At 33.1% G+C, this 16,107-nt stretch overlaps 1 protein-coding gene across 10 annotated transcripts in view; it reads right to left on the reverse strand.

Moving 5' to 3' along the window:
* Positions 1–16,107, reverse strand: part of SNTG1 (syntrophin gamma 1) — an 813,791-nt gene that overhangs the window by 38,994 nt on the left and 758,690 nt on the right. For 8 of the 10 annotated variants that reach the window (XM_074318426.1, XM_074318425.1, XM_019712572.2 and 5 more), the window contains one exon: positions 5,653–5,763. The exons of the other annotated variants lie outside the window; for them this stretch is intronic. In XM_074318426.1, coding sequence (XP_074174527.1) covers positions 5,653–5,763 — 111 coding nt within the window. The remainder of the gene's footprint in view (positions 1–5,652; positions 5,764–16,107) is intronic. 10 annotated transcript variants of the gene reach the window in all.

Genomic DNA, 16,107 nt, shown 5'->3' on the forward strand with positions numbered 1-16,107 from the left:
GTTTTAGAGGGATTCCACTGGATGATTTAACTTTTGTTTTATTTTTGGATTTTGAAATTTTGGTAATATGATTTAGGGTTTTTTGTTTTTTTTGTTTGTTTATTTGCCTGTTTGTTTAAAGTAATCAGGGCTCAGATTTCCCCTTGAATATGAAAACTCAAGTACATACTCAGTTTGGGGGATTTTCTTGTAATTTTAATTTTTTGTCTCCTTCATTTCCTACTCATTTTAAATGCTAGTTATTTAGCAGTAAATTCATGGAACTGTCTTTCACTTTTTATTTTCTATATGTTTTCTACTTTATCTTTAGAGAATCTCTCAGCTATAGTTTTCAGCTTTAGATGTTTCTATTCTGCTGTGGAGTTTTTATTTCAATTCTGATATTTATATTTCATAGAATCACTAATTAGTCTGGTTCATAAGAGTTAGGTTTTAAAAATTGGCTGCAAGTTTTTCTAAGCACTATGAGGAGTTTGATGTATATTCTGCTTAAGTGAGCTTGTCTTTGATGATTATTGAAGATGAGAAATATTGTCCCTAAAGATAGCTGGAAGTTTTCCTTATGGAGTAGGGGGTGCTATCCTTTCTAGAGACCCGTGGGGCACTCAGAGATTGATCCACATTCACAGCTGAAATATGAGAGTAAATCATTTCTTATGTCTACCTTAGCAAAGCTCATGAGTTAGGAGGGATTGGCTAACCCATTAAACTCAAAGGTAGTTTTCAAATAACTATCCTGACAATTGCACAAGTGTCGACCCTCATCCCCCAGTACTTCAGACTGTATACATGGATAACTTCCCGAATAAAGGTCAATCACTTGAATTTCTTTCATGGTCTTCTCTTGCATCTGTTTAGAGTCATGGGTTCTTCTGTGAATTGATCTTACTTTAATGCCGATGGCACAAATGACTTTTGTACTTTTTCTCTACCTATAACTTTCTGCCAATTCTAGGATATTTTTGAACATGTAACAGAAGTACATTAGTATTCTCAACCTTCTGAGAATAGCACATGTACTTTTATCCTTATAACTACCGTGGAATTTATTAATCTCCATCTTATATAAGAGGATGCCAAGGCTGAGTTTAATAACTTATCCCACATAAAAGACATTTATATGTTAAAGCCAGAGCTTAGAGCTTATTAACTATTAAGCTCATATTCTTACAACTACAGGGCAGCATTTTATTATAAAAATTAGATAAACAACAAATGATATATAAAGATAAACTGCAATAAATGATTTTTAAAATTTCAGTAACTGATATTCATTTAGTATTGCTTTATTTATTTAAAGCTAGGACAAGTGAGGTAATACTTACTGTCTCCATATCTTTACTCACCAAAGGGTTCTTTACGTTTAACCTAAAAATAATCTTTCATACATTAGTGATTATAAGAAAATATTCACAAGTGGTTCTCCAAGATCATACAGGATTTATAACATACCTGTAAAAGTACACTGAGACCTCTTACCACATAGCTTTCAAAACATTTCTCAAAATACTGTAAGTTGAAATCATCATCATTTTGATCTCTTTAATCTTAATTTAAGTCGTAAGAAAGCTGATATTTCTAGGTTTGGTCAATTTTTCATTAAATACATATGGAATTTTATGTCATTGGTTTTTAATGAAAATATGTTTAGTGTTTCTTCTTTTTTATTAGCTACTTCAGGAAATAATACCAGGAATATGGTGATAAATATTGTTTTTGTTAAACATTTGTTCATAAAAGCTCAGTTGCATCAAGTGATTTCATGCTTTGGATCCCTAAGAATGGGATCAAAATTGTATATATACAACTTACTTTCTTAGAAAACAATATTTTTTAATATAGACTAAAATATAGTGATCTAATTTGCTGGTTATTTTGTCATTTTACTAAGATTATTTTCTACTCAAGTTAAAGTTTACTTAGTCTGCTTTTAGATTATACAATTAAAAGTATATAATTGCAAATTATTTAAACAGCTATAAATTCAAGGCACTGTCCAATAAAACAATGGGTGAGAAATTTGGAAACAGATTGAGAGAGACAACATTCCACAAATAAAACATATCGCAAATTGCTCAATCATGCTTATGTCTGCAATTTACTTCAAAATGTGTCAACATTTTGATGGATTAATGGATAAATGATGAAGTGGATAGACAGATGTGTGATAAAGAAGTATAATGGAATATCAATAGTGGAATTTAGATTGATTATATATGGGTGTTTATTGGAAACCACGCTAAATATGCTGTATGCTTGAAAATTTTCATAACAAAATGTTGAGAAAAGTGTTTACAATTCTCCACTGTAAAGTAGTGACCTAGTATGTTTTAACAAATTTTTATTTTATGTCTGTAAACAAATTCACAAATACTTTTAAATCCATATAGCTTTATTTTTGTTTCTGATGGTTTGGTAAATGCCTTTAATTTCCCCAGAAGTCAGTTTCTTATACGTGATAAATAACATATTTCTGTACTGTTTTATTTTCTGTTGAAAGAAAGTATAAATGAAACCAAAATATAAAAAAATAAACAAAAGGAAACAACAGATAATCAGCATAAACAATTCAGCATGCATTTATTATACATAAAGAAATGCCAAATACTTCTACAGATCTTCTAATATACATTCACAACATGTACTTCATAGTCCATTCAGATTATGACTAATTAGTTAATTTGTTTGCCTAAGTGGAAAAAAAAAAAAGATTGGAGAGAGTGACTAAATAATGATACCAGGAAATATTAACTAAAACAGAGACAGTTATTACTTGTGCATTCCCAGGCAAGCATCAGGCTAGCCTTAGGAATACTATGTTGTAAGATATATTCTTTGTGTTTAAAAGTTGTTGATCTAGAGAATAAGGCACACTGATGAAATAACTGCCAGGAAGGATGGTCACCAATGTTATGGTATATATAAATTTAGAGGAGTTATATAATATAATCTATAAAAGTAGTTCTTGTCTCTGTAAAGTTTATAGCTCTAAACTTGAAAATTTTAAATGTGGGAAGGACAGAAGATTTATATACATTTAATAATTATCTTTACTGACTACTCTTCTAATAATAATAGCTATTTTTTCTAATATTTCCTTAGTTACTGTGCTAGTTTCTTTAAAAATGAAACCTTTCATTAGTGATTTATTGAGTGTCTTCTATATGCTGAAAACAGGGGGTATTTATTCTTTATATTTTCCCTGCAAGGTAGCAGTGGTAATTTACTGGTAAATACCCCAGGTAATAAAGCTAAAGAAGAGATTTTATCTCAAAGCTACCTGATTCTAATTTTCTTTTGACTGTATCATGTTACCTACCCCCTTAGTTAAAAATAGTGATGTTCTAACAAAATGTTGAATCCTCAAATGATATCAACTTCAATCATAAGGATGGCTTATGATACATGGGTCTTGTAAGTCCAGTAATGAAATACTTGCTGGTTATTCTCCTTGCTTTCCTTCTATGTGATACTTTTAATTCTTGCTCACAGTTGTAATTATAACAGTTATAAAATAGAATTTGTGGTAGTTTTAATTCTTATACAATTTCTATGATGTCAACAGAGGTGACACATACAGTATGGCTAAACGATTCTATAGAACTGGTCATTGTTTGATTGGTTAGTGGCATTTGATGTTAAATAGTATCCACGTTTAGTCTGGTATTTTCAATGTTATTCATGGAAGTACTATTTTCCCTTGTTTTATAGAAGGAGATGGTGACTTTACAGAACTTCAATAACCCACCAAATACTCTCATTATTTTTAAGACTGCTCTTTCTACTATTCAAAAATTGCCTATAAGTTTAACACATTCAATGAAAACCTTTTGAAACTAGCTCTTAATGAATGAATTTTTAAAATATTGTTAAAAACACTATAATAAGCATATAATAAGTAATATTTAGAAGCTGACAGGTTACTAATAACTAGTAAAGTTAACTAAATATAATTAGCTGCATATATAAAGGACTTATCTTACTACATTAAACTTGTCTATATACTATAGTGAATAATCATTTTATTGAATTTATCTTTTGCTTCTGTTGTCATAAAGGATTTGTTGGCACATTAGAAAGGATTACAAGAGAAGTAACTTATCAAATGCTATACTGCTGTCAGCAACTAGGGCTTATGGTTCAACATTTGCCAGAAGAATATAGAACTGACAATATTAACATCATTCACCAGTATTAAGATATGTCCAGTGTTTTGAAACATTGAGAAATCTATCAAAAACTAAATATAAATAATTCTGAACAATAGTAATGCATTTTGATAATAACAGAAAGAATCAATTTAATGAGCAGTGTTAGTGGCTGGAACAAAGTAAATGATCAATCAATGGTAACCAGAGGGGAAAAGAGAAGATGTAGCAAGAAATGAAGAGAAGACTGCTCCATAGATAAGTCTATACTTAGGGAAGAGGCAATGATGGAATGTAGATTTGAAAATTATGAGACAAGTTACACAAAGGAAGTGGATGAAGTTACCAAGATATTTGTCTAAACTGAAGGGAGACAAATACAAGGCAAGACCATGTGTAACAACAAAGCTCTGGAGATATACAGTAGGAAAGGAACCAGCAAAAAAGGACCTACAGCCACAATTCCCTTTTTAAATAACCTACAGACTAGGAGGGGGTAGTAAGATAAGTCCAAAGACAATCATAAGACAGAAATGGGTTATTCTCAGAGAGAATCAGGAAAAAACTAATGAAAAAAGTTAAGAGAAAAGCATGAGCAGATATATAAGGCAAAAAGAAGATATCTTGTTAAAAGAAGAATGAGAGTGCTAGAATAGCAAATAGGGTCATTCGTTGGAAGACTTTTAATGTCAGGCTAAGACTATTGCCCCCAAATTTAATAGGCACTTTAATGTAACAGAATTGTGGTAATTTTGATCTAGAGTTGAAAAATTAATTTTGAGGATTAATTTCCATAGAATTAATTTTTCACTTTGGTATTTGTTATTTTTCCTTTTTTTTCACATTGGAATACTATATTTATAATTAATTCTAACCCAAACATTGTTGTGGTGAATTCCATAGTAGAGTAATGGAAATAATTCATATTTTTAATAGTGAAAAATATATGTATTCATAAAAATAAAAGTAGTGAATATTTCTAATGAGTTAAATACAACATAGTTAATGTATTTCAGAATATCAAACATTTGCATGAAACAAAGCAAAAAATCATTTATTTATTAATTTCATTTAAAACATAATAACATGAGGAAAACATAAATTAATTTTAAAAATAATTTTTGTAAGGATTTCTATTCATATCCAAAGAAACCCATAAATAATGATAAAATAGTCAGATTTTTTAAAACATTTAAATTATCATTTAGAATGTTAAACCACTAAGAAAGTGACTGTTTAGTTACCAGAATGTTATTTTAGTGTGATATAAATGCAGTTCATAAGGAATTAAAAGTAAGAAATGCAATCAGTTATGCATAATTTAAGTTATGCCTTTCAGTGAAAATTAAAATCTTTAATTTATTCTTTTGGTCATGAGAGACATTAAAGGTAAACAAAGAAAATGTGTCCTTTTACACTTTTGGTTCTCTTAAATTTTCTCCCCTTTGCTTCTTAACAGTATTAATGCAGTTAGAGGTGGTTTATGTGATGAACTTGGGTTTACCTTTGCTTCAATCTGTTTAGTATCTGGATTCTGAAACAAAAATTTGATTTTGCTTTTGCCATCATCTGAAGAACCTTTAAGCTGAGAAAATTTATACCTCCAAAGTATAGCCTAAAAGAAAAAAAGAAACATATACAAATCAATACAATTAATACCTGTGTTGAAACCAAGATAGAGTTCTTGCTTAAGTGGGAAGTTAATCGTATTAAGTTAACATTATATCTCACTATTAAATACTAAATTGAAATACATTTATCTAAGGCTATAATAGTATTCAATATATACTTTAATTTCTAAAAATAACTTTAGTATGTATTTTCAAAAAATACATACAGAAAAATCAGAGTATCTTGATTTATATTATTATAAAATAAAAACAAGCTCATTTAAAGCATATGTCTATGCCAGCCACTAAGCAAAAACACCTATTGCTTGTTTCTTTGTTTTGTTATCAGTAGAAGTGATAAAGTAATTTTGAATTTATACTTCCATAGATAATTCTCAAGAACTTTCTTGTGAAGCTCAAACTAATAATCTGGAGCTTTTCAAAGATGAAAATAATTATGAGTAAATAATTATGACAAAGTTTTGCATGGAGTCTTCCTGAGATTGAACTAGAATAAGCATTGTATAAAACTAGACACATCAAACAATAATATCTCAGTTCATTGGATTATTTGACTAAAATTCCTCTTCCAGTATTGCAGCATCAGATTTAGATAGTATACAATCTACATAAGAATCAAACCACTAATTAAAATGTAACTGTGCTCATATTGTTTAAATACATAGTGAATTTTTCCATTTCTTTGAGATTGTCCAATTTGTTAGCATATAATTGCTCATAGTATTTTCCTATACTCCTTTGTATTTCTGTACTGTCATTTGTCACTTCTCTTATAGTGCTGATTTTATTTCTTTGGGTCTCTTCCTCTTTTTTTTTTGATGAGTCCAGTAAAAGCTTTATAAGTTATTTTTTCAAAGAATGAGCTGTTGATTTCATTGATCCTTTGTATTGTTTTTTCAGAGTCTATTTCCTTTATTTCTACACTAACCTTTATTATTTCCTTCCTTCTACAGCAATTGGGCTTTGTTCACTGTCTTTTTTTCTAGTTCCGTTAAGTGTAAGCTTAGCTTATTTATTTGAGGTTTTTTTTTTTTGTTTTTGAGGTAAGTCTGCATTGCTATGAATTTCCCTCTTAAGACTGCTTTCACTGTGTCTCATAGCTTTTGGGTCATTGTGCTTTCATTTTCAATTGTCTCAAAATATCTTTTGATTTCTTCCTTTATCTCATTGTTAGCCCATTCATTGTTTAGTAGCATGTTATTTAGCCTACATGTACTGGTGCTTTTTCAGGGTTTTTTTTTGTGTGTTTTTTTTGTTTTTTTTTCTTGTAATTGATTGAAAGTTAAATACCATTGTGGTCAAAGAAGACACTTGATATATAATTTCAATTTTCTTAAATTTGTTGAGACTTGTTTTGTGGCCTAACATGTGGTCTATCATGGAAAAGTATTGATATGCACTTGAAAAGAAAGTATATTCTCCTGCTTTTGGGGTGAAATGCTCTGAAAATATCAGTTAAATCCACCTGGTCTAGTGTGTCATTTAAGGCCACTGTTTCCTTGTTGATTTTCTGCCTGGAAAATCTGTCCATTGGTGTCAATGGGATGTAAAAGTCCCTTTCTATGACTGTATTGCTGATTGTTGTCTCCCTGATTGCTGTCGATCACTCCCTTTATGATGATCAATATTTGCTCTATGTATTTGGTGCTCCTATGTTTGGTGCATAGATATTAACTAGGGTGTATCCTCTTGTTAGATTAATCCCTTTATCATTATATAATGTCCTTTGCCTCTTATTATAGGCTTTGTATTAAAGTCTATTTTGTCTCATATAAATATTCCTACCCCAGCTTTTTTATTTTTTTGTTTCCAATGCATGGGATGTCTTTTCCATCCCTTTACTTTCAGTCTATGTTTGCTTTTCAATCTGAAGTGGGTATTTTCTAAACAGCATATATATGGGTCTTGTTTTCTTATCCATTCAGCTACCTTATGTCTTTTGATTGGAGCATTTAATTCATTTACATTTAAAGTGATTATTGATAGGTACATAGCTATTGCCATTTTATTATTCATATGTATGTTCTTTTATTCTCCCCCCCAACACACACACACCTTCTCCTTTATCATTTCTTATAATATTAGTTTGGTAATGATGAACTCCTTTAGCTTTTCCTTGTCTGAGAAACTCTTTATCTCTCCTTAGATTCTAAATGATAACTTTGCTGGGTAGAATAATCTTGGTTGTAGGTCCTTGCTTTCCATCACTTTGAATATTTGAAGCCAATCCCTTTTGGCCTGCAAAGTTTCTGTTGAGAAATCAGATGAGTCTTATGGGAGCTCCCTTATAGATAACTAACTGCCTTTCTCCTGCTGATTTTAAGATTCTGTATATGTCTTTAACTTTTGGCACTTTAATTATAATATGTCTTAGTGTGGGCCTTTTTGGGACTCTTTGTGCTTCCTGGACTTGTACGTTTACTTCCTTTGTCAGGTTAAGGGAGTTTTCACTCATTATTTCTTCAAATAGGTTCTTGATCCCTTGGTCTCTTTCTTCTCTTTCTGGTACCTCTATTATGTGAATGTTATTACACTTGGTGTTGTCCTAATTTATTATTTATTGATTGATGGATTGATTGATTGATTTTGCTGTTCTTGTTGGGTGTTTTCTGCTTTATTATCTTCCAAATGGCTGATTCAGTCCTTTGCTTCATGTAGTCTGCTGGTGATTCCTTCTAGCTTATTCTTCATTTCAGTTATTGTATTCTTTATTTCTGGTTGGTTCTTTTTTATGGTCTCAATGTCCTTTTTTTTATGCATGTTATTTTTTTGTTGAAGTTGTTACTAAGTTCCATGTGCATCCTTATAACCAGTGTTTTGAACTCTGCATCTGGTAGCTAGCTACTTCCATTTCATTTAGATTTTTTTCTGGATTTTTCTCCTATTCTTTCATTTGAGACATGTTTCTTTATTTTCTCATTTGGCTGCCTCTGTTTCTATATATTATATTAGGAAGAGCTCCTATGTCTCTCAGTTTTGCCTGGTGGCTTCATGTAGTAAATGTTTTGTATGTCTCAGTGGCACAGTCTCCCTGATTACCCACACCAACTGCTCCAGGAGTGTCTCTTGTGTGAGTTGTGTGCCCTACAGTTGTAGCTGAGCCTTGATTGCTATTGGCAAACCAGTGGGTAGGTAGGATTGACTCTCAGCCTGACTGACTATGAAGATTGGCCATGCCTACAGCATATGAGCTGCTGTGTGGGGGCTGACCCCACAGAGGGGGATTCTCCCCAGTGGGTTTGTGTGCCTGTTGTGACCACCCTTTTGGTGTGCCACTTGTGGGGTTAGTTGCATAGTAACTCTATTATAGCCTGAGGCTGGCTTCTTCTTGTGTTGGTTCTGGGGCCTCCTGGGTGGGGCTCTGGTGCAGGCCCAGGTCAGCCACTGTCTGTGACTGGACCAGTGCTACCTGGTAGAAACTATAAAGTTACCCATGGTTGGTTGCTCCCTGTGATGGACCTGGAGGTGCATGGGAGAGGCCACGCTGAGAACTGAGTTTAGCTGTTACCAGTACCAGGCCTGAGGCAACTCATTAAAATGTTCAAGGCACCCTGAGGCTTGACTCTACCTGCCAGTTGCCCGTGAGGTTCAGCTCAGCCACTAAAAGAGCCTTGGACTCTACACAAGTTGGGTGAGGTTGGGCCTAGAATAGTCACCAGGGTGGGGCAAGTTATGTTTACCAGGTCAATGTAATTCAGGTTTGGTGCCATTGCTAAGCCAGAGGCCCTTAAAAAGTCTCAGAGCAAATCTAGGCCAGCTGTTACCCTCCTCATGTTTGCAGACCCATGAGTGTTGTCCAGGTAATACTGAAGCCTTGGTGAGGCGGGTTACTCACCATGGAAAGTGCCTCATTCAGCGTGCAGCCTGAGACAAGCTATTTCTTCCTGAAAGAGTCTCCTCAGGTGCATGGGTTGGGGTTGGTTGTCCAGGCTCCCAAAATGGCTTTGGTGGTGTGCTAGTTGGGTGAGGCAGTGTTCCAGGGAGTCACTGGGGTAGAGTTAGAAATGTTCACCAACCCAACACAGTTTCAAAGTTGGCCATGTATGTGAGGGCTCAGGGAAAGATGGTGCCACCTATAGGCTACATTGGAAGAAGACTCAACACTGGGACAGCTTTTCCGTGTTCCTTTGGTGTCACTTGAGTTGCAATCCCTCTGCCAGAGTCCAGAGTAAATGCCTGTGAGTAAGTCTGTGTGCAGGTCCTTTAAAAGGACATCTGGGTTTCCAGCAGAGTTTCTGTTTCACCCAGATGGGTGGAATCCTTGCTGATTTTCACAGCCAGATGTTGTGGGGATTCCTCTTCCCGGCACTGGAAACTTACGCTTGGTGTCCTTGTGTGATGCTAGGTCCTAAGGGTGGACCTCTGCCATCAAGATATCCCTCCTGATGCTCCACCAACACATGTGGGTGTGGGGTCAGCCATTTTGTGTCTCTGCCACTCTTACCAGTCTCAACATAGCATCTTCTTTAAATTCTTAGTTATAGGACTTCTGTTCAGCTAGTCTTCAGATAGTTCTCCAGGATGATTATGCTATAAGTTAGCAATAATATTAATGTGATCATGGGAGGTGGCAAGGGAAGTATTTTCCTACTCTGCCATCTTGCCTGGAACTCTGCTTGCACCTCTGTCTTCAGAAGGTTTAGTTCTGGATAAGGCTGGGGTGGTGAAAATGGGTTATCTTCATTCCACCTCACTCCAACCAGCTTGGGAACCCCACTTTAAATCAATCCCCTGAATAAACCCAGGTGGGATTAATGCAGATCTTCTTCAGGAAACCAAAGACTGTGGTTGCTAATGGCGACTGCATGTAGCAGGAACAACTAGTGAATTCTAATATCTCAAAAAGTTGATAATGTGTGTATAATTGAACAAAATGTATTTTGATGTTTACCCATCCACCATGGGAACTACAGTATCTCTGATCACATAAAAACAGCACAAATTGGAAGATATTTGAAATATTAGTAGCTACTTTTTAAAAATGCCCAGAGTTTTTATAATATAATTAGACATATAATTATATTTAAAAATCATTCTTTTTGCATAAGTATTTATTTAGATCAAATGACTCTGCTTTAAAAAAAAATCTGGTCATTTTGAACTTCAAGTTTTCTTATACATGTATCAAAGTGAAGCTATTGAAATTGATTTGTCTCCATTAACAGGAAAACTTCACAATTAAATGATGTCATTTGTCTACTGATATTTTACTTAGAAAATCAGTTAACTCTAATAACTTTTTTTTCCATTTAAGTTGTACAATCAAAGTAAAGCTTTAGAAATTTCACTATGTCAAATCTATTGTTTTGAATGCTATTATAAATTCAGTTAAAACTTCAGCATTGGATATGTTACTTGTAACTGCAATGGTAATATGAATCAGTAGAGCACAATGTTGTGGTAATATTAATATTTCCCTAAATTAAGAAACATGTAGCTAAAGTATACTTGAATTGGTTTTGGTGAATACATCATTCATAATTGCATCTTAACAAGCTGCAGTACTTTACTAAATTATGTACCAAAAAATAATTACCCTGCTTATTAAAACTTAGATATTGATACAAATGTCTTTCAATTTTTCTCTACTATGCCTAAATACATGTTTATATTTTAGGGATAATAGTCTTTTAAAATAACTTTTGAACAGAACTATTTTTCAGGTCTACCAATATCAGAAAACTAACGTGTTTTCTAATAATTACTTATTATCACATGTGAAGAGTAAATTGCATGGTCACCCCACTTATTGATTACAAAGGGGTCTGATATTCAACTAGAACTGTAGGGAACTCAAAATTAGAGGAAAATGTTTGACTATGTCTCCTACTCTCATCCTTTTTCCAGAGATCTGACATCTTTTACTTAATGATCAATGACCATATAAATGTACAATATCTTTCACTTGCTACCTTTGTTGGTTTGTAATTATCTCCACTATATCTGCATGTCTTCCTAAAGCATAGACTCATCCTACTTTTGGTATTAAATATGGAAAAGTTAGTTAATTTAGACCACTTAAAGTAAAAGGCATATGTTAAATATGAGGGCAGAAAATTAAGTTCCCGAACTCATCCTAGAAAATGTGCTGCATACCTCATTGCTGAATATCACTATGGTACCTTCAAAGTACTCCCTTTGGCAAGCTATGCACCAACACTAGTGCCTTCAAAGCAATTTTGGAACACTTTTTCTGGAATGGTCATCAGAGCTGTCATCGTATTACCCTTGATGTCCTGAATGTCTCAAAATGTCTTCCTTTCAATATTTTCTTTATTTTCAGGTAAAGAAAGAAGCCGTTGGGGGCCAGGTCAGGTGAGTAGGGAGGGTATTCCAATACAGTTATTTGTTTACTGGCTAAAAACTCCCTCACAGACAGTGCCGTGTGAGCTTGTGCATTGTCGTGATGCAAGAGCCATGAATTGTTGGCGAAAAGTTCAGGTCATCTAACGTTTTCATGTAGCCTTTTCAGCACTTCCAAATAGTAAACTTGGTTAACTGTTTTTCCAGCCAGTACAAATTCATAATGAATATAACCCCTCTGATATCAAAAAAGACTAGCAACACTGTTGCAACAGTTTGGGAACTTAATTGTCAGACCTTGTACAAACAATGTTATGAATCAGAGGCCTCAGATAAGTTACAAATAAACACATAAATCTATGTTTTTACAATTAGAATGATCTCTCTCTCTGTCTCTCTCTCTCTCTCTCTCTCTCTCTCTCTCTCTCTCTCTCTCTCTGTCTCTCTCTGTCTCTCTCTTTCTCTCTCCCTTATGTTTCAAAAAAAAAAATCCTTTTGTTTTTCTGGCTTAACAGTTCCTTTTGCCACTTTTTGAAAATTCTTCCCCCAACTTATTTCATAGCTGTTCCATTCTTTCCATCTAGGCCCCTCTAGAAATAGAGACCTCAAAGAGCCTTTTCCTGGCAAACTGTTAAAAGGCCCTTCTGAGGTCTTCTTTTTCTCAATACTTTGCTCATTTCCTTGACAAACCTGACTGCAATCTGTGATCATCTTGCTCTGTCTCTCTCCAATATGAAGAAAGTTTCAAGTCGACAGGTAGTTGATCAAACAAGCTCATCACTGCATCCCTCGATCTTAACAGAGCAGCTGATATATAGTAGACACACAGTGAACCTAACTTTTGTGAAAAAAATGCATTGAGAGAGGATAAATATTAAAGAAGAAACGTGTCCCTTCTCTTCCCTTGTATTATTAGGCTGTCATGTTATTGGAGTCGTGCAATTAGGAGAAGTGGAAGAGACATACACTAAAGTGAGAACTTATAAAGTACTGTGAATTTTCCAATCACCAGTAGTAATCTTAATAGGTTAAACTTGATGGAAATCAGGTCAAAAAGGAGGGAGTAAAAGGAAAACAAAACAAAACCAATAAATAAATAATAGCAATTTATGAAGATATTTCAGAACATCTTTGAAATCTGGAATTTGACCCAAAGCCTTCATTTATAATAAAATTACATACTAAATTTTCACTTCCCCATGTCTTTTCATGGGTAACTTCTGCTTGCTCCTGAAGAAAAAGGATGTTAAATAAACATGGTCAAATACATTTAATGAGGATTATCTGCATAATAGCGTCTGAGGATATTTTTGGAAGAAAAACGTATTTAATTTTGTTAAACCAGGTAGATTTTCCCATGGAATACATTTCAAAAAATGATAAACATTTTCAGTATAAAATAAAATATTGAATGAATTTAAGTATAGCAATAATGGATCCAAAACACCTATGATTTATCAAAACATTTATTTGTTTTTGACAGTCAAAAATAGTGTTGTAGTCAACATATTCTTTGAATGATTATATGGACTGATACATATAAAGTGCATCTGGCATTTTGAAGATACATTTAAATATTTTAAGTGCTTAAAAGCTAAACGCAAAGATAACTATATGTATGAAGAAAGAACAATACAATGGATCACAACATTTTCAATATTGTTGGTGTAATAAAGTCATTGAAGATGACAAAGAAGGAAAATAATATGAAAATATATAGTAAAAGCTTATTAATCTAAGTGCTCTTACATTAAAGATTTTGAAAAATAATCATTTTGCAAAAGAATCTTTTGTCCCTGAGCTACTCTTTGCAATAGCTACATTTTATTTAAAACAATCCAAGCAAACAGATAAATGCTAAAAAACTTTGGATGTAATGCCATTTGGGGTTTATCATTTAAGGTCATAATTCTTAACTTGGGGAGTAATCTTTATAAAATGTGCTTACAAATAATGATTAATGCATTTGTGATTGAAGATGAAACATTGATTATTATCAAGCACAGTATGTTATGTAAAGATAATGAAGCACATAATACGTAATCTATCATTTATTCCTAATACTGATGGGTGAATACATGTACAAATCAATTTTAAAATACTTCATTTAGTGCCTGTGAAGCATTCCCTGTGTCTGTTGTTGTCTTTTCATGGAACATTATTATTACAATGAACATAACACTGTGGTAGGCCCTTTTGTACATTTTCTCTAATTTTTGCAAGAGCTGTGTGCTAACTAGAATATTGCCATTTTCTAGACTATATAATTAAGAAAACATCATACACATTGATAATATTTCATAGCTAATTAGTGGGAATCAAATCCAAGTCTGTTATTCTCCATGGTTTATATTTCTTCTTTTATCTCAACCTGTTTCTTTGCTTTGCTATAATTACCTTAACTAAACACCACAAACCCATTTATTGAGCATGATTATAAGTGAATTGCCTGATTTCTTTCTAAATATATAAGAAAAACCCAGAGCACTATTTAGTACAAGACACTAAACCCAGAAAAAGTAATTTACTGATTTTTTTCAAACATAGTGTGCAGAGTCATAATTTCTTCTTCCTTATAATGCTGTTATTATTTTAAGCTCCCCTCCCCCACCTCCTCTAGTAAAATGTTTCCCATAAGCTATTCATTCGTTTAAGATCCATTTTTAGAACTGACTTTAAGTTTGGAAATGCCAGTGATTTAGAGAACTTCAGTGGGAAGGAAAAAGAAACACCCTGCCCTTATTCTTCACTTTTGCCATTTATAACAAAGATTCTCAAAGGTAGGTGTAATCCATCAGCGAGCTGGAATGCAAAGCTGGCTACAAACCAAGGGATGCGGATTAGTGAATTAATTGACATTTGTAGAGCATCCAGCGTTCCTTAGCTGCAGGCTATTAAAAAATAAAATTCCTTGATTGTATATAAATGAAAACCAAAGTTACACAAATGATAGTGAAAACTTCCATATTGAACAAAAATAGGCAAAACAAACTCAAGTGCATCATTTATCAGTTTCCTTATCACTATTTGCATACCCCAGTTTTTCATGCCCTACAGAAAAATTCTTCTTTAAGAAAAACAGAAACAACTACTACATATGAAGATAATTTAAGCAGTATGCCAGCTACTTCATGAGAAATGGAAGTAGGATAGTTTACTATATAGGGGCCAAAAACACTAAAAGAATAATCTATGTGGATTGTGACTTAATACATAGAGCACTAAAAATTATAGCAAAGATGCTTTGAAGCCAGGATCTAATTTTGCACTCCTTATAACACCAGTTACCTGGTATTTGACATTTAACTAATGTTTTCCCAGGAATAACCACAAGCATTTTTTTTTTCTTTGCAAATTATCTTTATGTGTCTTTTAGTTAAGCAGTAAATCAAACCTTCCCACACAGTCCTATTTCTATTTTGCATCACCCTTCAACTTTAGCAAAAAGCACACGGACACATAATCCTTTTTGGCCTTCTATCCACCGCTTACCCTCACAATATTAATGTGGCTCTTCAAAGTGTCTCCTTTCCTTCCTTTTTTTGTGGGTTTGCTAGGGGGTCATATTTAGTAGAAAACCATGAGAAACCTTTTCTTTACCACTACTTTTCTTTACACATCTTTACACTTCTCATTTGTTTTTCATTCATGTGAAATTATCCTAATTAAATATGTCTTTGGCTTAAGTAATTGCATTTTACAAAATAAATATTTCAACTACATACTAATTTTATAAATTTTGTAAATTTGAATGGCAATTATGAATAAAGGGATAAAAATAGAAACATCAAAAGATCACAAAATAGACAAATGTTTATAGCTTTCACTATTTCCTTAGATAGTATCATATTAATTAATATATTTACCACTAGTCATAGAATTAATTCTGTGTTACTGAACTATGTTTGAGTCTGGACAAAGAGGTTAGAGTTAACATCCCCACCAGACTCGACTGTAATGCATTATAATAAGTGCTATGCTAGGGTATGCTTACAATTCTCTGCTCTCAAAGGGACATCTAAATC

This window comes from Rhinolophus sinicus, linkage group LG14 (assembly GCF_036562045.2).
Source record: "Rhinolophus sinicus isolate RSC01 linkage group LG14, ASM3656204v1, whole genome shotgun sequence".
NCBI lineage: Eukaryota > Metazoa > Chordata > Mammalia > Chiroptera > Rhinolophidae > Rhinolophus > Rhinolophus sinicus.